We start from the raw sequence: 21,079 nt of genomic DNA on the forward strand, positions 1-21,079 counted from the left end.
TATCTGCTCAGTGTATCTAGGATTTGGTTTATAAATGTCTTATTTTTACTGCATGGACTGGAGTTTTTATGTAAAATCCTTAAAGAAGATTTTTGGGAGATGTTAATGAAGAGAAAAATGCATTACATTTGAGGAAAGTATCTTCCCATCATTAATATAAGCCAAATATGACCTGCAGGATTTTCTAAGGGTACAGCTTTTAATATTTTGATTTTGGGAGTGCTATCTCAATTTAAACAGGACACATCCATGTTCACAAACATGCTTTGTAGTTTTTCTTCTTCTGCACTCCCAGAAGCACAGCATCAAACAGTATTTGATGAACAAAAAAAGGCTCTTCACAAGTAGAAAGCCTGGAGAAGACAGAAGCGTCATGCTGGAGCGGTACTTCAGCATGAACACTGCAAACTATGCCATTCAATTTGAGTAGGCACCACTACATTAATTAGCACACAGAAGTCTCAGACCTTCAGATGTCACTTCTCGCTTCACTCTGGTGGAAGGAGGGGAAAGGAATTGCTTGGCTGTGGGTCTCCTCCAGACTGCCCACTGCCAGGGACTGGTGACTTCAGCAATACTTGCCCGCAAGGTTCTCAGCTTCACTTCTGTCCTGCAGTTTTAGCACAACTCATAGTTTATCTACAATCTGCCTTGATGATGGAACTTCACAGCCCAATTCTTGCAAAATAGAGGCACTTCTGTGACTTTAGGCTTCTTGAAGTCTTCTCAGTAAATGCTCAGCATTGAGGGCTTGGTGTGAAACAGAAATCTGTGGCTACAAGAAAACACATCCCTCCCAGCTGGAAGCATTTTCTGTCTCAGTCCTTATTTAATAGGCTAGTCCACTGTCTTCTCTTGAAGTTGTGGTGAGTTTAAACTTCCATCAAAATTTTACCGGCATTTCAGTGCCAGGGGGTGATGCAAGGATGGAGAGACACTCTGTACTCAACTCACACAATTGTGAAGTAAACAAAAAGGCACAGCGGCATGAGTTAAGGAAAGAGGATCAACCCTGCTTTTCATGAGATGTGATTCCTTGCACTGCCACAAGCATCATGCAGCCCATGACACACACTGTGCAGCACCAGCCCAATGTCCTGACAATCACCTGCTGTGGTACTTTGGGCAAAGAAAAAGTTATCCTACAACCCTCTTCACAGCTGTGTAAAAATCTCTTCCCTGGGCAAGGTGTCCAGGACAAGCATTTCACACCAAGTGCAGAAATTCCAAAAATTCTTCCCAGCATTATGTCTCTGAGGGGCTGTACTAACAGCACTGCATTTGACTGAAAGAAACAAAACTTCTAAACTGTACAGTTTCACCCAAGATTCTCCAAGCATGTTTTAATACCTTGGTTTTCCTACTTCATTTTCTCAATAGCCATTGCAAAGAAAACCCCTGTCACATATACAGAGCAGCAGTACAAGAATCTAAAACTTACTGTGGCCCACACATTTAGAATACATTGAAAGTTGAATTTTCGAGCTCTCACATCCAAAATTTTATTGTTATCTCTGAGTACTTTTGAATCTTAGCAAAGAGTGTAACTACCTTTTTATAAAGTGTACAGGCAATTTTGTCTGAACTTCTGCGAAATCCCCCAGCCTCTTTCTAATCCTGTTTTTATCCCATAAATCACTCTTACCATTCCCACCCCAACCCCACAATGAAAAGAACTCATATAATAACAACTCGCAGTATGAGAGTCATACACGAACCACAGACTCAGATTTTTCCACTATATTTCTGCTCTACATTTGTTGCTTACCCAGTGCATTGTTAAGTGTGTGGTCTTTGGGCAGGATAGACTGAGAATTCCGAATGTTCCCTCCACCAACAAACCAGTTGACGTTAGGATTCCAGCGGTTCACATAGCCACAAAGATGGTTTTCTTCAAAGTCACATTCTGCAATTGCAGACACTACCAGCTGAGTGCACACATTTTCATTACAGAAATAGGAAGAGCAAATTGCTAAGCACTGGCCTCACTTCACATATGGCAGAGCAGATAAGGCCTGCCTGTATTTATAAAACTGGACACACCATTTAAGAACTCATAATAAACAGAAGCAAACCTATCCAAAATTTTTGAACATCTTTTGATAAAATTTTCATTTCCATCATCTTTGGACCAATCTGTCTTTTTACCATTTGCCAGGATAGGACTGCTGTAATTCAGAACCAAATAAAGCAGATTTAAATACACCACTTCCATGTAGTAAATAGTCAAAGCAGAACTTTCACTTGTAAACCAGGGATGGCCAGAAGCAAAGCAGGATAAGTATTTCAAAACAGTAATGCAACTGCTTTGTCTCCTTCACAGACCCAAAGAATTGTGACAACTTGGTTGGACTCCACCAGAGATCTCCAGAAATGTGAAGATCTCTCAGCCTCCTAGACACTGGAATTTTTGAACTTCATTAGCAGTTTTTAGCAAATATCATGAGAAAATGGCAGAAACTGTAAATATATATGTATGTATATATATATATATATATATATCAGCACAGTTTTTTGACTGTAGCCTCGAGATTACACTTGTAATGAAACCATGAGCAGGCAGAGAGCAGAAATAGTCTTGCAGCTGTTATGTCTAGTATTTGAAGCTTTTCAAAATATAACAGTTGCTCCTGCTTGAAAAAGAAATAGATTTTGAATTATATTGTTGTATATACTACGTGTGTGTATATATATACACACATACAGATATGTATATATACATATCACAGAGATAGGTGAAAAAACCTCACAAGTTTGTGAGATTATTTTAAAAATTATCTGTATTGAATATAGCAGTGTACTTTTCAATTAGGAAAAAACCATTGTCTTTTTTTTTTAAGCCAGACCTTCCATCCAGTTTTAAAACTGCCAACAAGGCATTATCTTCTATGCAGAGAATATGAGGGTTGAGCAAAGAGTACTTACCAATACAATATCCAGAAGTTATTTTGATTTCAAAAACTGCTATGCTGGTGGATTTATCTTGTCCCATTTTGGCTTCCAGTACCAGCTGCACAATATAAACCAAACTGTCAATTTTAGAATTTCATTAGTACCTTGAATATTTAAATAGGATAAAGAGGAGAACAAATTAAATGTTTCTTGGTGAACCATCACCCTTGCAGTCAGGTGTGCTTTTGCTGAAAGAGCTTGGCAGAATGCATTAAAGATGGAGCCAGTTCTTCTTTAACCACAGAAGACACACTGAAGGACAATGACACAAGGCAAAAATTCCCACACTTATTTAAGAGTATGGAATTCCATATTCTTCAGCTGTGGTTATGCAAGACGTTATTGTGAGTGATGCAACATCACTCTGGATAGAAATACTCTTCTGTCAGCATGTGACTCCTTCCAGAAAGGTGCAGAGGGCAAGAATAAGTGAGCACAGCTGCAGACCCAGGACCTGGGGCTTCCTGTATCTGCCACGTGGCACAAGCAGCTCCGCAGGGATATCAGGAGCTGAAGCATCCTCATGGCAGGGCTCAGCTGGCCATGTCCCCATGAGCTGCTCCACACAGTTGCTGGTTAGAGTACTGCCAGCTCTGCTCATGGGTGCTAGGGACAGAGGGCTCAGCTGACTTGTGCCACCAGCCTTACACACGAAACCCAAGAATAGGGCTTGAAATAAGTCTACATATATTAAAAAAAGAAGTTTGTGCAGCCCAACATATGCACCAGAAAGCCTGTGGCGTCTTCTAAAACTGGGCTTACCTTATACTTCTTGGTGCTGTTTGTTAAATCTAAGCTAGCTATGAGCCAGCTGTCTGATGGCTCCTTGGCTGACCACAGCAAGCGATCAAAACTTTCTCCTTCCTGCCTCAGGTACAGGTTGAGCCTGGCAGGATCAGGTGAGGTGTCTGAAGTTCTTGCTATCTGATAGATCAGTCTGACACAGCTCCATTCCTCAGAGTAGAGATCAGGGCTGGACAGCACTGCTTTCTCACCCTCGTAAGACGTATCCACAGAAATATAATGTCCTGGGAACAGACACACACCAGAATAATATATGTCAGAGGCTTTGCTTTTGCATCCCTGGAGAAAGTACTTATTTAGGAAGGAATGGTAGTTCTGGGACTAGTCAGGAGGCTGAGACCACCACTCCTCTGGTAAGTCATTTAACCTTTTGATATCCTGCTGCACTCACACCAAAGTGACTTCACGTATCTCCCAACATTTTTAAAAACAATTTTTAAATTACTGAAAATTTTGAGACAAGATATTGTATCAGTGTAAAGCAGATTATTATGTGGTACCCTTTGGAACTGATAGCTGTAGATAGACAAATTGATTGACAAGACAATTTGCACACAGAGAAATATTTTGCAGGAATATTTAGTTGTTTTATAGACTAAAACTTTTTATTTTCCTGTAGGTTTAAAGACAACATAAAATGAGACATTGCAGCTAAAAACTCCCAAAGCACTTCTGGTTTTGAAGAATAAAACTAGAAAGACACTTCTAAGTAGTAAAATTGACATGTTCAAGTCTGCTGATTCAAAAAATTGCGAAATGTAAAGCAACATTTCAACATACCAGCAGTCCAAGATTATTTTAAAATTACCCTCTGGGGCAAGATCTAAAACAGCCTTCCATATAAAAATAAAAGGGCGTGATGACAAGGGAAAAGTGCATAAGGAAGCAAAAAAAGTGGAAAAGAAACAATGTGTAGGAAAATGAGGCAACAGTAAATAAATTATAGTGAAGCATAAGCATGGTCCTGGAAGCTCTACTAAGATATCAAAACCAAGATCAGAAGAGTAAAATGGACTACAGGAGTCACAGAAACCTGAAATGCAATGCCAGAAACAAGTGTTACAGAAAAAATGAAAACTTAAAAATAAAAAACACCACAAAACAAAACAGTAAGACAAACTAGGACACCCATGTCTGAAATGTTATCCCACAGATTATCAGGAAAATGATCCTTCTAACCTAATGTCAATGTACATTAGAGAAATTCCATTTCTGATACTAATTCTCATCACCCAAGCTGCAACTGTGAGTTAAAAGTGCTGTCAGGGCCTATGTCCAATTATCCCTTTACCCAGAAGCACATCACACTTTCCAGGAAATATACTTGTTCTTTAATCTCATCTCATTTGACCACAGAGCTTGTCAGTTTCCATGCATATATAAATATGTGGATAACTCAGAAAGTCAACAGCCACACTAATGTTAAATACATTGCTTGCCTTTGAGGCACAAAAATCCCCTCCCAAATCCTGCCTGAACCCTCCTACTCTACCAAGACACCCTCGTGTTGCTTCCCAGAAGCTCCCTTGTTGCCTTTTTAAAAGTATTCTCTCCAAATGAAAAAAAAATCATCTACATGGTCACTACCCCTTCAAGGAAAAGCACACGTATAGATCTGCTTTATGAGGTTCCCAAAGTCCTCTCCCATAGACCCCCCACCCAGGGAAGATGCCAGGAGCAGACAGTCACTCTGACAACACCTGATTCTTTGGGAATTGCATGTTATAGCATCCCCCTGCATCTGTTCCCTTTCTCAGCGCAGACACAGCAACACATTTGTACTGCACATTTTGTTTAACTGATGTAAGATAAATGATTGCTAGGAGATAGCTGCAGCCCTAAGCAGTGTAAGGGGCTGTGCAAATACAGAAAAGCTGTATTTTCTTTCCCTTTTTAGGGAATGGAATTTTTTTTTCCTCTTATCACGATTTCTCTTTACATCTGCTGTCTGGTTTTAGTCTACTGGGGAAAGATACAAAATCACTGGTAGAGTACAAGTAACTTGTTACTGCAGCAGTATTTGAAAGAAAAATAAACACAGCAACAAATATTTAAAAATAGGCACTTAATGTTCATGCCAAATACTTAATCTCACACTATGTTACAAGGCAGTCCGCAGCATCCACTTTCATGCATTAATCCAGTTAGCTCACACAAGTTAGCACAGACATTATTTGTTTGCTAGCATATGCCTGCCCAAGGTACGCATTTTTTTCACAGGAAGATAGAGGGAAATCACCGAGACTCCATCAGAAGTCAAATGCTTCTTTCACATTCGGTTTTCATTGATGTTATTGATACTATCCTAATCAGATGTTTTTATTCTAATCCATGTTTTTAGACTAGCCTGAACTTGGATCATTTTACTTAAAAAGAAACCTACAATTTGGAATCCATGCCTGGCAATTTCAGTTTAGATTTCAGCCCTGTTTTTGTCTGTACTTCAAGAGAAACCCTATAAACAACAGATCCTTCTTATAACAGTAATCTTTTCTCTTTTTTTTTTTTTCAGAAATAAATTCGCATTGACATAGGAAAATACATTCACATGAAGACCTAAAATTACCAGCTGAGGCTTACATGGCTGCCAGGTTTTAAAACTTAATTGTATGTAAACTAGGGTTTCTTCTACAAAAATAGTGGTTTCAAAGTAAACTTCTTATAATTTCCAGTCGGGCTGATTATGTAAGTGTAAATTTGACTCTGCTGTCTGCGTGTTGTGCACTTGCTCCCACTTTTGTCTGATTCACCACAGATACAAGAGTAAAGATTGTGAACTCCCTTTTTAACTAGTGGTGGGGGTTGCTTGCTTTTTTGTAAAAGGATTAATTTTACCTATTCATTAACTCTCCAGAAACAGAATACTCTCACTCCCAACCTAATAATTTCAGATTCTTTTGAAAACTTAAATGTGTAATTGGCTCCACTGAAATCAATGTGAGCACTGATAGAGAGCTTTATGTGTAGGTTCAAATGCTGCTCAGCTAATCAGGAACAGGGAGCGTGGCACTTGGCAGTACCAAGCACAGAAAATGCCAACATTAAATTTCTTCCAAATGAATGGCAGCATTGACTACATGGCCTTTACCCTAAACTGAACTTCAGTAACAGCAATGACATGCCATTGATGCAGAAAGGAAGGCCTCACAATGCAGACCTTAAGGACTGACACAGAGCAATTGTGAGAGCAAAGCAAGGCGAAGGGGGGGTCCTTGGAGTAAAGAAACAGACAACTTTCCACACTTGTTTGTGGGAGTAGTAGATAGGTTATTTTCCAGTCTGTAGAGAATTTGATGAATGCACAGTGGTGTAGCCTCTCAAAAATGGAACATGGAGCTTGATTTTGCAGCACGCCACAATCCTCCTGCTCATGACAGTCAATTTACAGCAGTCATTCAGGAGTTATCAAGAGAGGGCTACTCTTCAAAATCACAGGAAGGCAGATGACAGTAGTCACAAAACTCTAGGAAAAGCCTGATGGCACAGAAATACAAGCATGCAATTTCCAGCAATTACTTGCTCAGGGGATAGATGCAGCCCTTAGCAGTCTAAGAGGCTGTGCAAATACAGGAAAGCTGAACTTTCTTTGTCATATTCTGAGTGACATGGCTTCTTGAGTATCGTGGAGAGTGGCCTGGCTGAGAGTCAACTCCCTCAGGACTCTGGGATATATCTCATCAGGTCCCATAGACTTATGAGGGACTCGGCTACCCCAGCCACATTTTACAGTCCATTCACTCAAGAGGCGTGGAGAGAGAGGCTGCCAGTGGGGGTTGATATTGTATTTGCGGGGTGCCCCGATGAAGGAAGGAACAATGAATCAGACTCCATGTTCTCAGAAGGCTAATTTGTTATTTCATTATACTATATTATATTAAAAAATACTGTACTATACTATACTAAAGAATACAGAAAGGATACCTACAGAATGTTAAAAAGATAATAATGAAAACTCGTGACTCTGTCCAGAGTCATGACACGGCTTTGCCCCAATTAGCCACTGAGGTAAAACTCTCACAGCAGAACCCAATGAAACACTCACCTGTGGGTAAAAGATCTGCAAACACATTCCAAAGGAGCAAAACACAGGAGAAGCAAATGAGATAATTATTGTTTTCATTTTTCTCTGAGGCTTCTCAGCTTCAGGAGGAAGCTGAGGAGAAAAATTCCTCAGCTGAGGAGAAAAATTCTGGGCAAAGGGATTTTTCAGAAAATATGAATGGGACAGGTTGAGACAAAAAATTTTTGAGCACTTCTCCTCATCCTAGTTACCAATTTGCCAGCCTTGCCTATCAAGGGGATAAATGCTTTCTTTGACCTTCCTTTTCTGGCTGACACACCTATAGATGCTCTTTGTTTTGTTCTTTGTGACCTTTGTGAAATTAAGCTCCAGCTTTGCCTTTGCCTTCCTCACCCCATTCCTACACAATTGGGCTGTGACTACAGTCTTCCCTGGACACCTGCCCTTGCTGCCACTGACTGTGGATTTCTTTCTTGCCCTTTAGTTTGACCAGGAGGTCCTGACTAACCCATTCAAGTCTTTTGCCTTCTTTCTCTGAATTTTAACTCCTTTTGCTAGTTCTTGTGCCCTACAGAAAGCAACCTTAAAGATCCACCAGACTTCTGCTCCCTTGTCCCTCAGAGCAGTTTCCCAGAAGATCCTATTAACTACATCCTTGACAACCTGGAATTTTGCTTTCCTAAAATTCATTATTCTGACTTTACTCTTTGCCTGACCCATACCCCTCAGGACTGCAAACTCCTTGAGTCCATGATCATTGCAGCCCAGGGTGTCTCTAATCTTGACAGCCCAAATTAACTTGTGTTGGCAATCCACAGGTCCAGTATCACACCCTCTCAGGTAGGGCTGTCTATAACCTGGCTTCAGAAGTTATCCTCTGTGCACTACCAGAATCTCCTGGACTGCCCGCACCGTGTTGCTTCCCCAGAGTTGAAGGCCTCTGGCCAGACAAGAGCCTGCAAGCACAATGCCTCTTGCAGCTGCAGCAAGAAGGCTTTGTCAGCAGGCTCCCCTTGGTTGAGCAGCCTGCAGAACATGAGGTTCTCTTGGCTGTCACAGTGTCTTGATTCTTACCCACAGGCTTTCAACCTGCTCATGACTGTTCTTCAGAGACAGAACTTCACACTCTATCCACCTCCTCAAACAGAGGGCAACCCCTCCACCATTACTTTCTGGAATAGCCTGTAGCCATCCATATGTGCAATCCAGTAATGGGATTTGTCCCACCAAGTTTCAGTAATGGCAACAACTTCTTCACAGCAGTACAGTGGCTCCCTCCTTCTCCTGTTTGCTGCCCACACAGTGTGCACTGGTTCAAAGGCACCTCAGCTGAGCAGTCAGCTCATGATGCCCACTTGGAGGAATGCTCTGTAATTTCACTGAGATATTTCACTGGTGTTTCTTGGCTTCTGTTATCTCAGGAGCCCCTGGCTTGTCTCCATGAGACATCAAATGTGCTGCAGTGTGGCTAGCACATCTCAGATCCACTGACTGGGACCCTCACCTGCACTCTGTCCCTTTAACCTTGATATGTCATCCCACAGCTTGTCAGGGGCAAGCCTGACTTTGTGCCCTTCCCTGATACATCTACTCTAAAGCTCTGTCAATGAGCCCTGCTCACTCCTGAGCAAAGACAAACTTCTGCAGTCATGATAAAAGCCAGGGATTGCTAACTACCTTTGACAGCTGACAGCCAATAGGTGGCTGGTAAAGGCAAACACCTACAGCCAGGACTAGGGATGGGAGAAAGGAGACCCAGATATGTTTCCCTCACCACTCTCTCACTACTCAGGCTAGTAAGTAATGCACTTTCTACTCACATTTCTATTATGATGCTTTACCCACCATGTAACTTGACTGTCTTCTGCTTGACAGCTGAATCAAACTTTACAGGACCAAACATTTTATGTTCCTCCATGTCCAAGCAAAACATTGAGCCCAGGGGAAATTAGGACACTGTGCTTCAAGCCTATCCCACCTCAATGCAACTATGCACTGTGGCAGCAAGCCTGATGAAACTAGATATTTAAAATCCCCCTGTAAAAATGCCTGTCATCTTGCTGCTCTAATAAGCAGTTCTATACAGAGCTTCTCTCAATTTCAGTTGGTGATACATTAACTCCATGAGTCATTCACCCAAGGTTTCCAAAAATACATACATAAAGGTGGGCATCAGTAGATCCATCAGCAGTGGTTACATCAATTGCTAAGGAATAAGGGCTACTGAGGTCAGGAGTTGTGCTTTTTACAAAAAAGAGCACAGACATTACACTGATTGACTTCTCTGTAAATAGCACAAACAAGACAAAAAAGCCAGATGCTGGCTAATAAACTAAAACAAATTGCATTGAGAAAAATTAAAAAAAAACCAAACCCAAACATCCACTGAAATAAAAAAAATTACCAGTTAGCTTTTCAATGATACATTTCCTCTGTAAAAATTTGGAAGGGTAACCACAGACTTGTTCTGGCTCTTGGTGGAATTTATGTCTGACACAGCTGTTCACTTAGTTCAGCCACAGCACAGCTTTACAAGAAAAACTGAATATAAGCAGCATGCTCCAAAAGAAACAATAATAAGGAAATATGAAGCAGGAAAATTTGATAATTTACATATGATTAGATACCCATTTATACAGAAAAATGGCAAGAAATGTCTAACACTTGCAAGTCCTGTTTTCATTTTTCTCTATATTTCCCATACAGAAACAGGAAAGAATGTTACCAGGGTTCCTTACGACAAGTTGATCTATCAATGCCTTCTGTGGAAGCTCAGAATCTCAGTTTTGGGTCTTGGCTTTAGTTTTGGGATTTCTTTTCATATTTTATTGCCAAAAAAAAAAAAGTGTAGAAAAGCAGTACAATTCTGAGATCTATGAAGTCTTCTTACATCTCCAGAAAAATTTAGTTGGAAATATTAACAATAGAGCCACAGGGACAAAATGTTGTATTGCCCATGCCCTCTTCCTCAGCTGCATCCTGCAGGTAAGAAAACTTACCTGCAACAATGTGGTGGATAACCCAGAATGTTGTTTTATTCTACATCTATCTGTGCCCAAAATTGCTACTGTCTCTCTAAGACCCAGCAGTGCAGCAGGAAACACAGGGCCAGCGGGTATTTTTAGAGCCAGGGTCACCCAAGCAAAGCTCTCTTGCCTCCAAGCTCTGCCTCAAGCCTGAGGCCCCCCTTCATGGTTTTTTTAGTTTCTCTCTCACCTTCAGAGAGACGGGGCTGTTTCGGGCAAGTTTGTGGACACACAACAGCAGCAGCAACCACAGAAGCTGCATTTCACAACCAAAACCTGTTTCAGAGTGAATTCTGCAGTGTGGGGCTGGAGGATGCTGTTCTCAGGGCCTGGGGAGATCGTTTCTGCCCCCAACACACCCACGGCTCGGGAACAGCAGCACCAACACCAGTGGAGTTCCGCAGGAGGCAGCAAGACCACAGCACCAACACCCAGAGAACCAGAGGCTGACACCTCTGCTACAACAGCAATTCTGCCACCAGAACTGCTTGGTAAGCTCCTGCCTTCCCCTCTTTTTGATCCAGAGAGAAGGCTGAGCCGGGCATCTGTGTCTTCCTCGTGTCTCCCAGACCATGCCGGAGGAGGGCACGGTCTTGGGGGGGTCACTCCCCCATTCTGAGCTTCCCCTTGCTCGGAGCCAGTGAGATTTCAGCACCTTTGTAACTAGTGACTGTTATTTTTTGCCTGCTGCTATTTTATTTTGTTGGTAAAGTGTTATTTTCCCCAACTATATCTACTTGTATTTGTTTCTCCCGATTGGTGGAAAGGGATTGATTAAAACTATACGGGCAGGTAAACTCATTTCAGAGTCTCACTTATTAAATTGTCTTAAAAGAACACAAGCAGTGATCCGCTTTTGCCAGAGCTGGTGTTTAATCCTTGGCCCGTGGGAGACTTGCAGCAGCAGTTTCTCCCCTGAACAGATGGATGCATTCACAATACACACAGGTCTGAGTGGAAAAGCCTGGCCCACATTAATGAACATAGAGTCTCAGTCCCAAAACATTCAAGGGAGTGCCATGATTACAGCTACTTGATACTGCAGGGTATAACTGGTGTTTTCATTCCCATCAAGCCACAGATTATTTTATTTCTGGCAAACTGTTAGCTTCACACCAGACGACCTACATGGTATACCCTGGGACTAATCAGTGTTGTCATCACTGAGAAAATGCTCTGTTCTTTAAGCCTCCTTGATTCCCCCATGGTTTCTTAAAAGCAACTCTGTGAAAGCAGCTGAGGGATAGATAAGCAGAAGGTGGGTGTTTTGTGTTTGTTGTCTGCAGTGACTGACATTCACTGCTATTGTGAAGGTTTTGTTTTCTCTTCTGTACCCACAGGGGCAGCAGCAGTTCCAAGCCTAAAGATATCACTTCTTTGCAGAAAAAGCCTGTGGTCCCACCTGGCCACTGCTGGCTGCCATTCCAGGCAGGAGGGAACCTCAATACCTCACCAGATCTGCCCCTGAGCTAGTCATCTTCAGGGAGTCAAAAGGGTTTCCAGGTAACTCTCACAAAGCTGAGTAGTATGTTAAAAAAAAAGTTTTTTTAGAAAAGCACAGCCTGGTGTGACGAAAACAGGCAGTTTACCCAGGCTGTCGCCCACCTTCCTCTGGTCAAAGGGACAAAACCTGACAACAGCAATTCCTCCAGCAGCTTTCTCTCCAGCTCATCTTACTTTACAAGCTGAGTCTCCCTACAGGGACTGATATTAATGATTTGATCTTTTTCTTGACACATTCACCAGACCAGGCCAGAGAACTGTTTGCCAGCCCTGGGGCATAAATCTTCCAAAGCTCCTTTCCCAAAGGATGGCTTTATGAATTAACTACCAGCTTCACCTCCTGCCCTGGCCTTTGTTCCCTCAGGAAGTTCAGAAATACAGCTGTTAGCAAGCCTGTCAAAACTAATACAATTAGCCCTGAAACACTCTTTGACTGCGGCATCTGCTTGTAGCTACTACCACTCTGGAAAAGTCTTCCAGCCTCCATCCATCAGCTTGCCTGTGAAGGTCTGGCAAGAGTCCAGCCTGAGCTGCTGTTTTCTGCTTCTGATTTAGAGGAGTTGCTCCACTGTCACTGGGGATGCTTCCTCTCCTTGTTCTCCTTCAAGTCCCAAGGTCCTTACATCATGCACCAGATCTCCTGTTTATTCTGAGCCACAAGCATGTGGGTTTTTTCCTTTCACAATGACCTCAACAATTTTTATACACTTTCAAATTTTGTTTCTGTTGTTTTAACCAACCCATCAGTCTCGGTAAACTGCTGTTCACATCACTCAGTTCTCATTTTCATGCTATTCATCACATAATTTCAACAACTTTTCATCTGCTGACACAAGGACTGCCAAGTTTTTGTTGGGTATCTCTGATTTTCCTTGAAACAGCTCTTTCCAAAAGACATTTCCATGACTTCTGTTAGCTGGTATATATCAACATCCTGTGTCTCCAATATAGGTAGTATTTGGAGACACAAGATTCTCTGCTGTGAATTTCTGGATGGGAAATAATTGAAAAAAAGTTTTTTCTTTACTCTTTGGCATCCTAAATGAGTTTCCATTGCCCCCAGTGCACAGGGAATATTAAGGATAAGAAGCAAGTATCTATTTCTCATCTCTTCCATTACTAGCTCTATTTCTTTGCTATATCATGTTTCCACCAGGATCAAGCACACAAGGGAATCTCTTCCAGCACAGCTGCTGGCCTTGGTGAAGTGCATCCCTTCTTCAGCAGAAAAATACAGAATTTCACTCCTTTGCATTATGCTGTCTATTTACTTTGCTCATCACTCCTAATATTTGCTTACACATGTGCACATGATGTGATGTAGTGGAGTATGCAGGTAACATATTACGTTACAAGCTCTGCTCTGTATTATGTGCACATAATGTGCTCTGTGGTATGAGCACATCTCAGCCTGGCCAAGGCAAACCTGCCCACCTGTAGTCCACACAGTTTTGGGGGCACATCTTTGAAGAAAAAAACTATCAAACCTGCAATCCACATCAAACTGTAGGCCAGCACTCCACAGGGAGCATGAGGAATTTGGTGAGCCAGACCATGAAGCAAGGGACTTCTTGCTGTGTTTTAAAAGGGGGCATTTATGGGGCCACACTTCTGGATCTCAGCGACCAAAAAGCCTGGGGGAGTAAGAGTTTAAGAAAGAGAAAAAAAAGAGATACTCCAACTTCATCAACCCTGTTTTGGTTTCTGTGTCTGGATTTCCATCATCTGGAAGATCAGGCTTTTGTACGTCAAAAGTAAAGATTTCTTCGTTGAGTCATGTCCTTGGTGTACTCCAAAGTGGTTAAACTAAAAGCCTGTGGTGCTCACCATCTATGCCAAGCTCTGAAGCAATCCTGGACTTAGGGAAGCAGTCAGACTGGTCACAGGAAGTAGTGGTCCTGGGAGGGAGAGGGCAAGTAAGCTTTGGAGTTGGCATGAGCAAGGAACAAAAGTCTGCCCATCATGACTTGGCTTTGGTTCATAACAGAATAGGGTCACAGCATGCATGGGGGGTCCTGGACCAGGTTTTCCGTTGGGGAAATAAAAAAGCCTCAGCTGGTGGCCTTCTGGAGTGCATCTGCAAACCATGTGTATGCACTAAATGAAAGATTATAAAAGCTAAACTTTTCTGCTGCCTGGATCTGCTCTCTCAGCATCTGCCAAATCACTTGGCCTACTGCATTACCCTGGAAAAGAGCTCATCTGCCTAAACACTTGTCTGTCTCTCCCAGCTACATCAGATCAACTAAAATGTAACCTCTGTCCGCAAGCCTTGTCTCTCCAAAGGAAACTATAGATACACTTGGGTACTAGAAATTCCATTTATTCTGATACCCAGCTGGGCTCCAGGTCCTACACGGATGGAAAAAAAAAATACATTAAATACATATTTGGTTTCACTAACATCAGAATTTGAACTCCTATGAGTTCAGTTTCCTGCTTTACATAAGCTTAGTGGTTTCATTTCTTTTTTTATGCCAGAATCATTTGGATAACTGGCAGGCTCATGGGCTGATCAACGATCTCACATCATAAAGCGCAAACAGAGCTGCAGACAAGTGAGGCACAAATTTATACACATGAGCTGAAACAGCTGGTTATATAAAGAGCCTACAGGTGAGCTAACCAGATCCTGATGAGTGTGGGCAGTAACGTGGTCACAGATCACCTGCGGAAACTGGCCTAGCCACACCATCAGTTTCCAAAAATAGATGGAGATCACTGTCTTCTAATGAGTTTATCACTGGCTGCTGTTGAGCAGCCCCTTATTTTCTGCTCTACTCACTCAGTGGCTACTCTTGGGGAATTGACCCTAAGCAAGAAAGCAGCTGCAGTGACTCATTTTCTGCCCCAAAAAGCTTCATCCTGGACCAGGTGCATGCAGTGGTGAAGAATCAACATGCACAATCACAAAACCTTCAGTCAAGGAACGCATCTGTTGATGTTGAACATCACAACCACCAGGCCCATGGCTAACATTTCCTGGAGTTCTGCACAATTGCATGCATCAACTAACCATTTCAAAGATTGGCTTCAGTTTATTGGGAATGCTTCTCGGCTTGCAGCCCTGTACATCATTCCTGCTTGGCAGGGGCTGGTAGCAACTGAAAGTGTGTATGATGTGAACAGACTGAGCCAAAATCCAAAAAATTGGAGGGTTTATCAAAATAACTGTATATATAACTCTAGAACATCTCATACACACAGTGGTGAATTTACTGATGGTGTCAATATCCATAAAATTCACAAGGTATTTTACAGGATGCTGTGGGCCTCTGTGGGGACGGGCTGATGTCCTAGGATTCTCTCCCCTGTCCCTAAGTAGTTGCAGTCCCTAGAACCAGTGGAAGGAGATTCAGTCATGGAGCTTCTGCTCCAAGCAGAATAATTGAACTATCCAAAATTAGTGAGGATCATTTAGTATCAAAAGCAAAAGACAACTCCTTGACCGTACTCCAATATAAGGAACAGAAAAAAATAGATACCAGTCAATGGTAAGAATGTTTAGTCATTTAGGAGATTTAGGAGTATTTGGCTTTACACGGCGTATCTAACTGCTGATTGTAAGCAATTGAGTTTTGATATATTTTAGCTTCCCTAGGTTTTATTTTAATTAAAATAGCTATTCAAACCCTTCTTTGTCCAACTCAGTGAATCACCCAACACATTTGCTTTCACGTCAGGCCATCCAATGTCACCAGGCGCAGGGCTCTGCCATCTGTCTGTCCCAGTCCGGTCTTCACACATCTGTCACATTATGGTGGCCTCTCTGCTTCCCCTTGCTAGGCAACAGTCAACAAATTAATTCCTTCAGGCATCCCCTTCAAATACTCCCCAGCTGCCATGGGACACTTGTCATCACAGATGCTAAGACTTTATTTGTAACACAAGTCTCAAATATTTCCATTTTTTCCCCAAGATTACTTTTGAAGTGAAAAGCTCATGAGAATGCTGGTGAATTTTAGCACTTTCTGCAATGTCATTCTAGTGAATATCCAGTGTTATCCTCGGGCAACTACTCACAAAGGAATTCAGCAAATCCCACTTGAGCTGTAAAACACATTTATCAAGACTGAAGTAAAACCTGAGATATAAATGAGTCATTGAAAAAAATCTATCAATCTGACCCTGCCAGTTCATGAAACTGTTTTCTTCAAGACGTCCTCACTGACTCCTGTTTCACAGTCAAAGTAAAAGCTTGTCAAAACTTTCCAAAGTAATTGAGTTTATAGCCTCTTATACAGATATTTTTTATTAGTATATTAGTATCATTCCCCCTAAGGGATCACTAAGGCTATTAGGCCTTATTCTACTTATTTTATATCCTAAATAGCCTAGAGAGGAGGAGGCTGAGGGAAGGTCTTATTGTGCTCTTCAACATCCTCACGAGGGGAAGCAGAAGGGCAGACACTGATCTCTGCACTCTTGTGACCAGTGAGAGGACTCAAGAAAACAGCATGAACCTGTGTCTGGGGAGGTTTGGGTTGGATGTCAGGGAAAGGTTCTTCACCCTGAGGGTGCCTGGGCACTGGAACAGGCTCCCCAGGGAAGTGGTACCAGCACCAAGTCTGACAGAGTTCCCAAAGAGTTTGGACAATGCTCTCAGGCACATGGTGTGATTCTTGGGGTGTCCTGAGCAGGGCCAGGAGTTGGACTCGATGATCCAGATGGGACCCCTCCAACTCACCATATTCTGTTATTCTGTGATCCTAGCGTGATCAAATAGACATCAATTAAATTTATACAAATCCATAAAACACTGTTTAAATTAGCTTACACTCAGCGTGCTAAATCTCACTGTGCACTTAGCACTACACCAAAGGAGTGGTTCCCTTGCAAATAAATGTACACCCTACATTTGAATATTGCTGACAATGCACTTAAAGAACCTCAAAATGAGCCAGCAGGTCTGACCTTACCTCCTCCCTGCTGGCTGTTAGTACCCAAGAGTGGTCTTAGATGGATGCTCAGGTATGAATAAAGTGTAGAATAAGCACACTGTGACACTACCCTCCTGTTGCCTCCCAGCTCCTGCAGCCATTTTTCAGTGTGGAGGTCTGCCTGTTCTGGTTCTGGTATTAATTGTACGAACACACAAGTCTAGCTAAGCAGCATGTGCCTCACATTTATTCTGAATAAAAACAAACTATGCAGAAAATAAACCCTGCAGAAATAACTTTGCTCAATCTGCCAAGCTTTGTGTGGTCTTTCTAAAAACAGTCCTTAGTTCATGTCTTCTGAGAATGCCTTTTAGTGTCATATTTGCCATAAAGTATAACTCATAAGTTGAGACAAAGCAAATGCTGCAATGCTTGAAGGTGTTACCAGAGTTCATACAGCATCAACAAACACATTCAGTGCCAATCCCAAACACATGTTCTCTGTGTCTGCAGCTTCCCCAGGAAGAGCAAATTCTCTGCTGCAAAAGTATTTTCTGCAAACACGTGTCCCTCGAGGGGAAATGGGAGCCAGGAGCTCTCACTGGGCGCACGTGAGTGCTCCCATACACTGCTCACAGCACCAACAGGAGTGCTGATGTGTCTGGCTGGTCACTGGCAGTGACTCACTGCTTTGTTTCTAGTGAAACAATTCAAGAAACAGATTTTCAAGCCTGTCCCTACAGCTGATCCCACCAGTTTTGCCTGTTACCCTGCAGAGCCAGAAACTTCTGCTGCTTGCAGAGAAAGCTCATTGTTTACTGAAGAAATCTGCAGTTGTGCTCATCCAAGAAGTATCAATGGGCATCTCTGGGAATACAGAGACAATTAGTTTCTTATTAAATATTAATGAGCAATTAGGCTAGCTGGACAACTGTTATTTTGGGTTCAAATTTCATATACAGGCTGCTTGACTCTTTAAAATAAAATGGTGTAGGAATGTCTTTTCTGGCCTCTGCTCCAAGATACACATTCAAATAGCATGAACAGCTGTTTCACATCACACACACACACACACATGAGATTTGCCATGAAACAGGGTATCAGTGCAACCTTCTGACATGGTCCCCAGCCTCTCCCTCTGCTCTGAAGCAGGACAAAGGCCCAATCCCAGAGCACGCAGAAGGGGAAACTCCAGAACTGTTGCTCCTCCACACCTCAGAAGCTGAGAGTAAACTAGGCCACAAGAGTAGATGCTTGCCATGTTTTCTCTTGGAAAACAAGGGGAATATTTATAACCATTAAGAACTCAGAAAAGACAAAAAGACAAGTTTTCAATGCGTGATACTGAAATAACCTAAAGTACTGAGCCCTATAGCTGCAGTGCTCTGAGGAAGGAAAGAAAGCTCAAGAGCTCACACACCAGCCTTCAAAAGCCTGATCTCTAAAGCTACCAAGAAGCTGATACAAGCTGACCTAGTACGAAACAATTATCTAAGGCAAAAAGTCTTAACATTCTGAATTTAGGAAAATGTAATGACACAAGAATGCTGCAAAGAACTTTGGTATATGTATTTTACTTTTTCCATTTAAAAAAATTATAATGGGGGGGTCAATAAAATACATCCTGCAAATAGGTAACTAAACTTTCTGAAAGGTTCTGTGAGATTCATAGAGGCGCCTGGTCAAAAGGAATTACAAAAGTCAAAGGGTCTGCAAAAGCTTATCAAGTTTTGTTAGTAAATTATACCCTTGCCCAGGAAATTGGTGTGTTTGTTCCTGACCTGCTATACAAACCCAAAACAGTGGGTTTTGGATAAAGAGGTAGGGTAAAAGAGAAGATGGAGAGAGATGTTAATTAAAGAAGAAGAGAGAGAAAGAGAGAAAGGAAGAAAGAAAAAGATGTCACCAGTCCTGGCTCTAGTATTGAACCAGCTGGGGTGTCCAGGGTCCTGGAAGTGCCCAAGTACCTGGGCTTTGCAGAGTTACCTTTCCACAGGTAAGTTATCCCTGACCTGGAGATAAGTTTCTTGCCTTCTATGCGAATCAGCTACCACACATGGTACATTCTTTTAGACCTTTATGGAAATAGTTCAGAGGGCTTCAGTAGTTTTTGGTGGCCTTCATTTCCCCCTACAGTCCATACCCACTTCTTGCCCTCAATTCTGTGCCTGCACTGTACTGTGTTGTGCTTATCTCCACATTGTTATTATTAAATATTATGCAGTTGTGCAATAAGCTGGTGAGATAGGAGAATAAAGCAGTAAATATAGACTAGCTCATTACACTTGGTGTTTTAAATGCAATTAATTTAATTGCTTTAGGTGAAAATTAAAAATATGTCGTAACTGGAGAAAATAGCAAAATCAATTATTTGGAGTATTACTTATATAATCAGTTTGATTTTAGTCTGACCAGGGAATAATTTAATGAAGAATAAAATTTGGGAACTGAGCAACCCATCTCATGCTCATTTCTGATGTTCACTGAGGTTATCACATTGTCCCTCACAGCTTATGGCTCTTTGATTATGGATGCTTGCACACTGTTGCTGACATAAGACTACTGGTATTAGCTAGAGATGATGGGTAGCAGAATTGGTTGATAGAGGACTAACAGAGGTCTCAATATTTCATAATTTTTATAATTCAGCTTTCTGGAAAAAAAATATTTCTTGTTTGGAAATACACTGCTATAAAAAGTTGGAAGAGATAAAGTGATTGGAAAGCAAAGCCATGACTCCTGGTTGAATTTTGAAATTCCATTCAGATTTTATTAATTCCTCTTTGACCTGGACTCCATCAGCACCCTTTGCAACAGATATACTGCGGTCTACCTATCTAATGCATTCATGGCTTTGGACAATCTACCACTCTTAAACTCCTCTCCATGCCTTTGCAGAGCTGTTTCCTGTCACTTTCAGGCACCTCAGGGGACTAGAGTGACTGCAGCAGCACTAATGGAAACCCTGCAGCAGATTCCGTGGGCACACCATGTAACCTCTTCAGCAACCTGTGCATAAATGCACAGAAACCCTGGCCAGGTAAAGCCTGCAAACATCTCCCCAAAAGACTTTACAGGCTGCCTGCTTCCATCAGGCTAGAGAAAAATGTTCCTGTGAGGCTCCTTCTGTCAGCCACCCTTCCCTGCCAGGGGGTACACTGCAGTACAAAGCAGCTCATACACACACTGTGCAAAATCAGATGGTACAACCACTGAATTGGAAAAGATCTTATGAGGATGATTCAGCTAGTGCAGATGTCCAGCAGGCAACAATTCCATTTTCCAGCAAGTTTCAAAGATAAAGTAGGGGGTTTTTTTGTCTTTTCACAGAATTGTTTAAATATTTTCAGGCTGTGGACTTCTGTTGAGACTTCTTACTGCTCTGGGCTTCAGCTTTCTCATAGTGGACTAACCTGCAGGTCAACCATACAACCATAGGCATAGCAACGAAACTCCGTTCTAGATGCATAACTAACAAAAACCACAAAATGGTCTTTTCAAAAAAAAAAAAAAAAAAAAAAAAAAAAAAAAAAAAAAAAAAAATCAAAAAACCAGCACAAAATCTAAGCAATCATGAAAAGAGAACTTTTTTAACGAACAGAAAAATATCTAGCTGACCCACCACAGGAAAAAAGTCTCATTCCTATGTTCGTAAGGGATGATTGATCATATAACCTTATTTTTGGCTTCAATACCCATCAGCTGTGAATTTATATTCACTTTATAGTCACTCCAAATTTATATAAAAACAAACACTGATTACAGCTCTCAGATTTTTACCTACATGTTGTAGTCCAAACTACACATACCACTCATCTTATTTCCATATAAGACAACTTCACTGTGCAATGTTCTCTCTTCTTTTTCAAACAAACCACAGTTACTGCCCTAAT

At 41.8% G+C, this 21,079-nt stretch overlaps 1 protein-coding gene across 2 annotated transcripts in view; it reads right to left on the reverse strand.

Annotated features, from left to right (window-relative positions):
- Positions 1 to 21,079, reverse strand: part of MAMDC2 (MAM domain containing 2) — a 55,611-nt gene that overhangs the window by 22,591 nt on the left and 11,941 nt on the right. For both annotated transcript variants that reach the window (XM_064404166.1, XM_064404167.1), the window contains exons 3-5: positions 3,715 to 3,980; positions 2,926 to 3,010; positions 1,769 to 1,906 (exon numbers count right to left, since the gene is read on the reverse strand). In XM_064404166.1, the coding sequence (XP_064260236.1) occupies positions 1,769 to 1,906; positions 2,926 to 3,010; positions 3,715 to 3,980 (489 nt within the window). The remainder of the gene's footprint in view (positions 1 to 1,768; positions 1,907 to 2,925; positions 3,011 to 3,714; positions 3,981 to 21,079) is intronic.

This window comes from Passer domesticus, chromosome Z, assembly GCF_036417665.1.
Source record: "Passer domesticus isolate bPasDom1 chromosome Z, bPasDom1.hap1, whole genome shotgun sequence".
NCBI lineage: Eukaryota > Metazoa > Chordata > Aves > Passeriformes > Passeridae > Passer > Passer domesticus.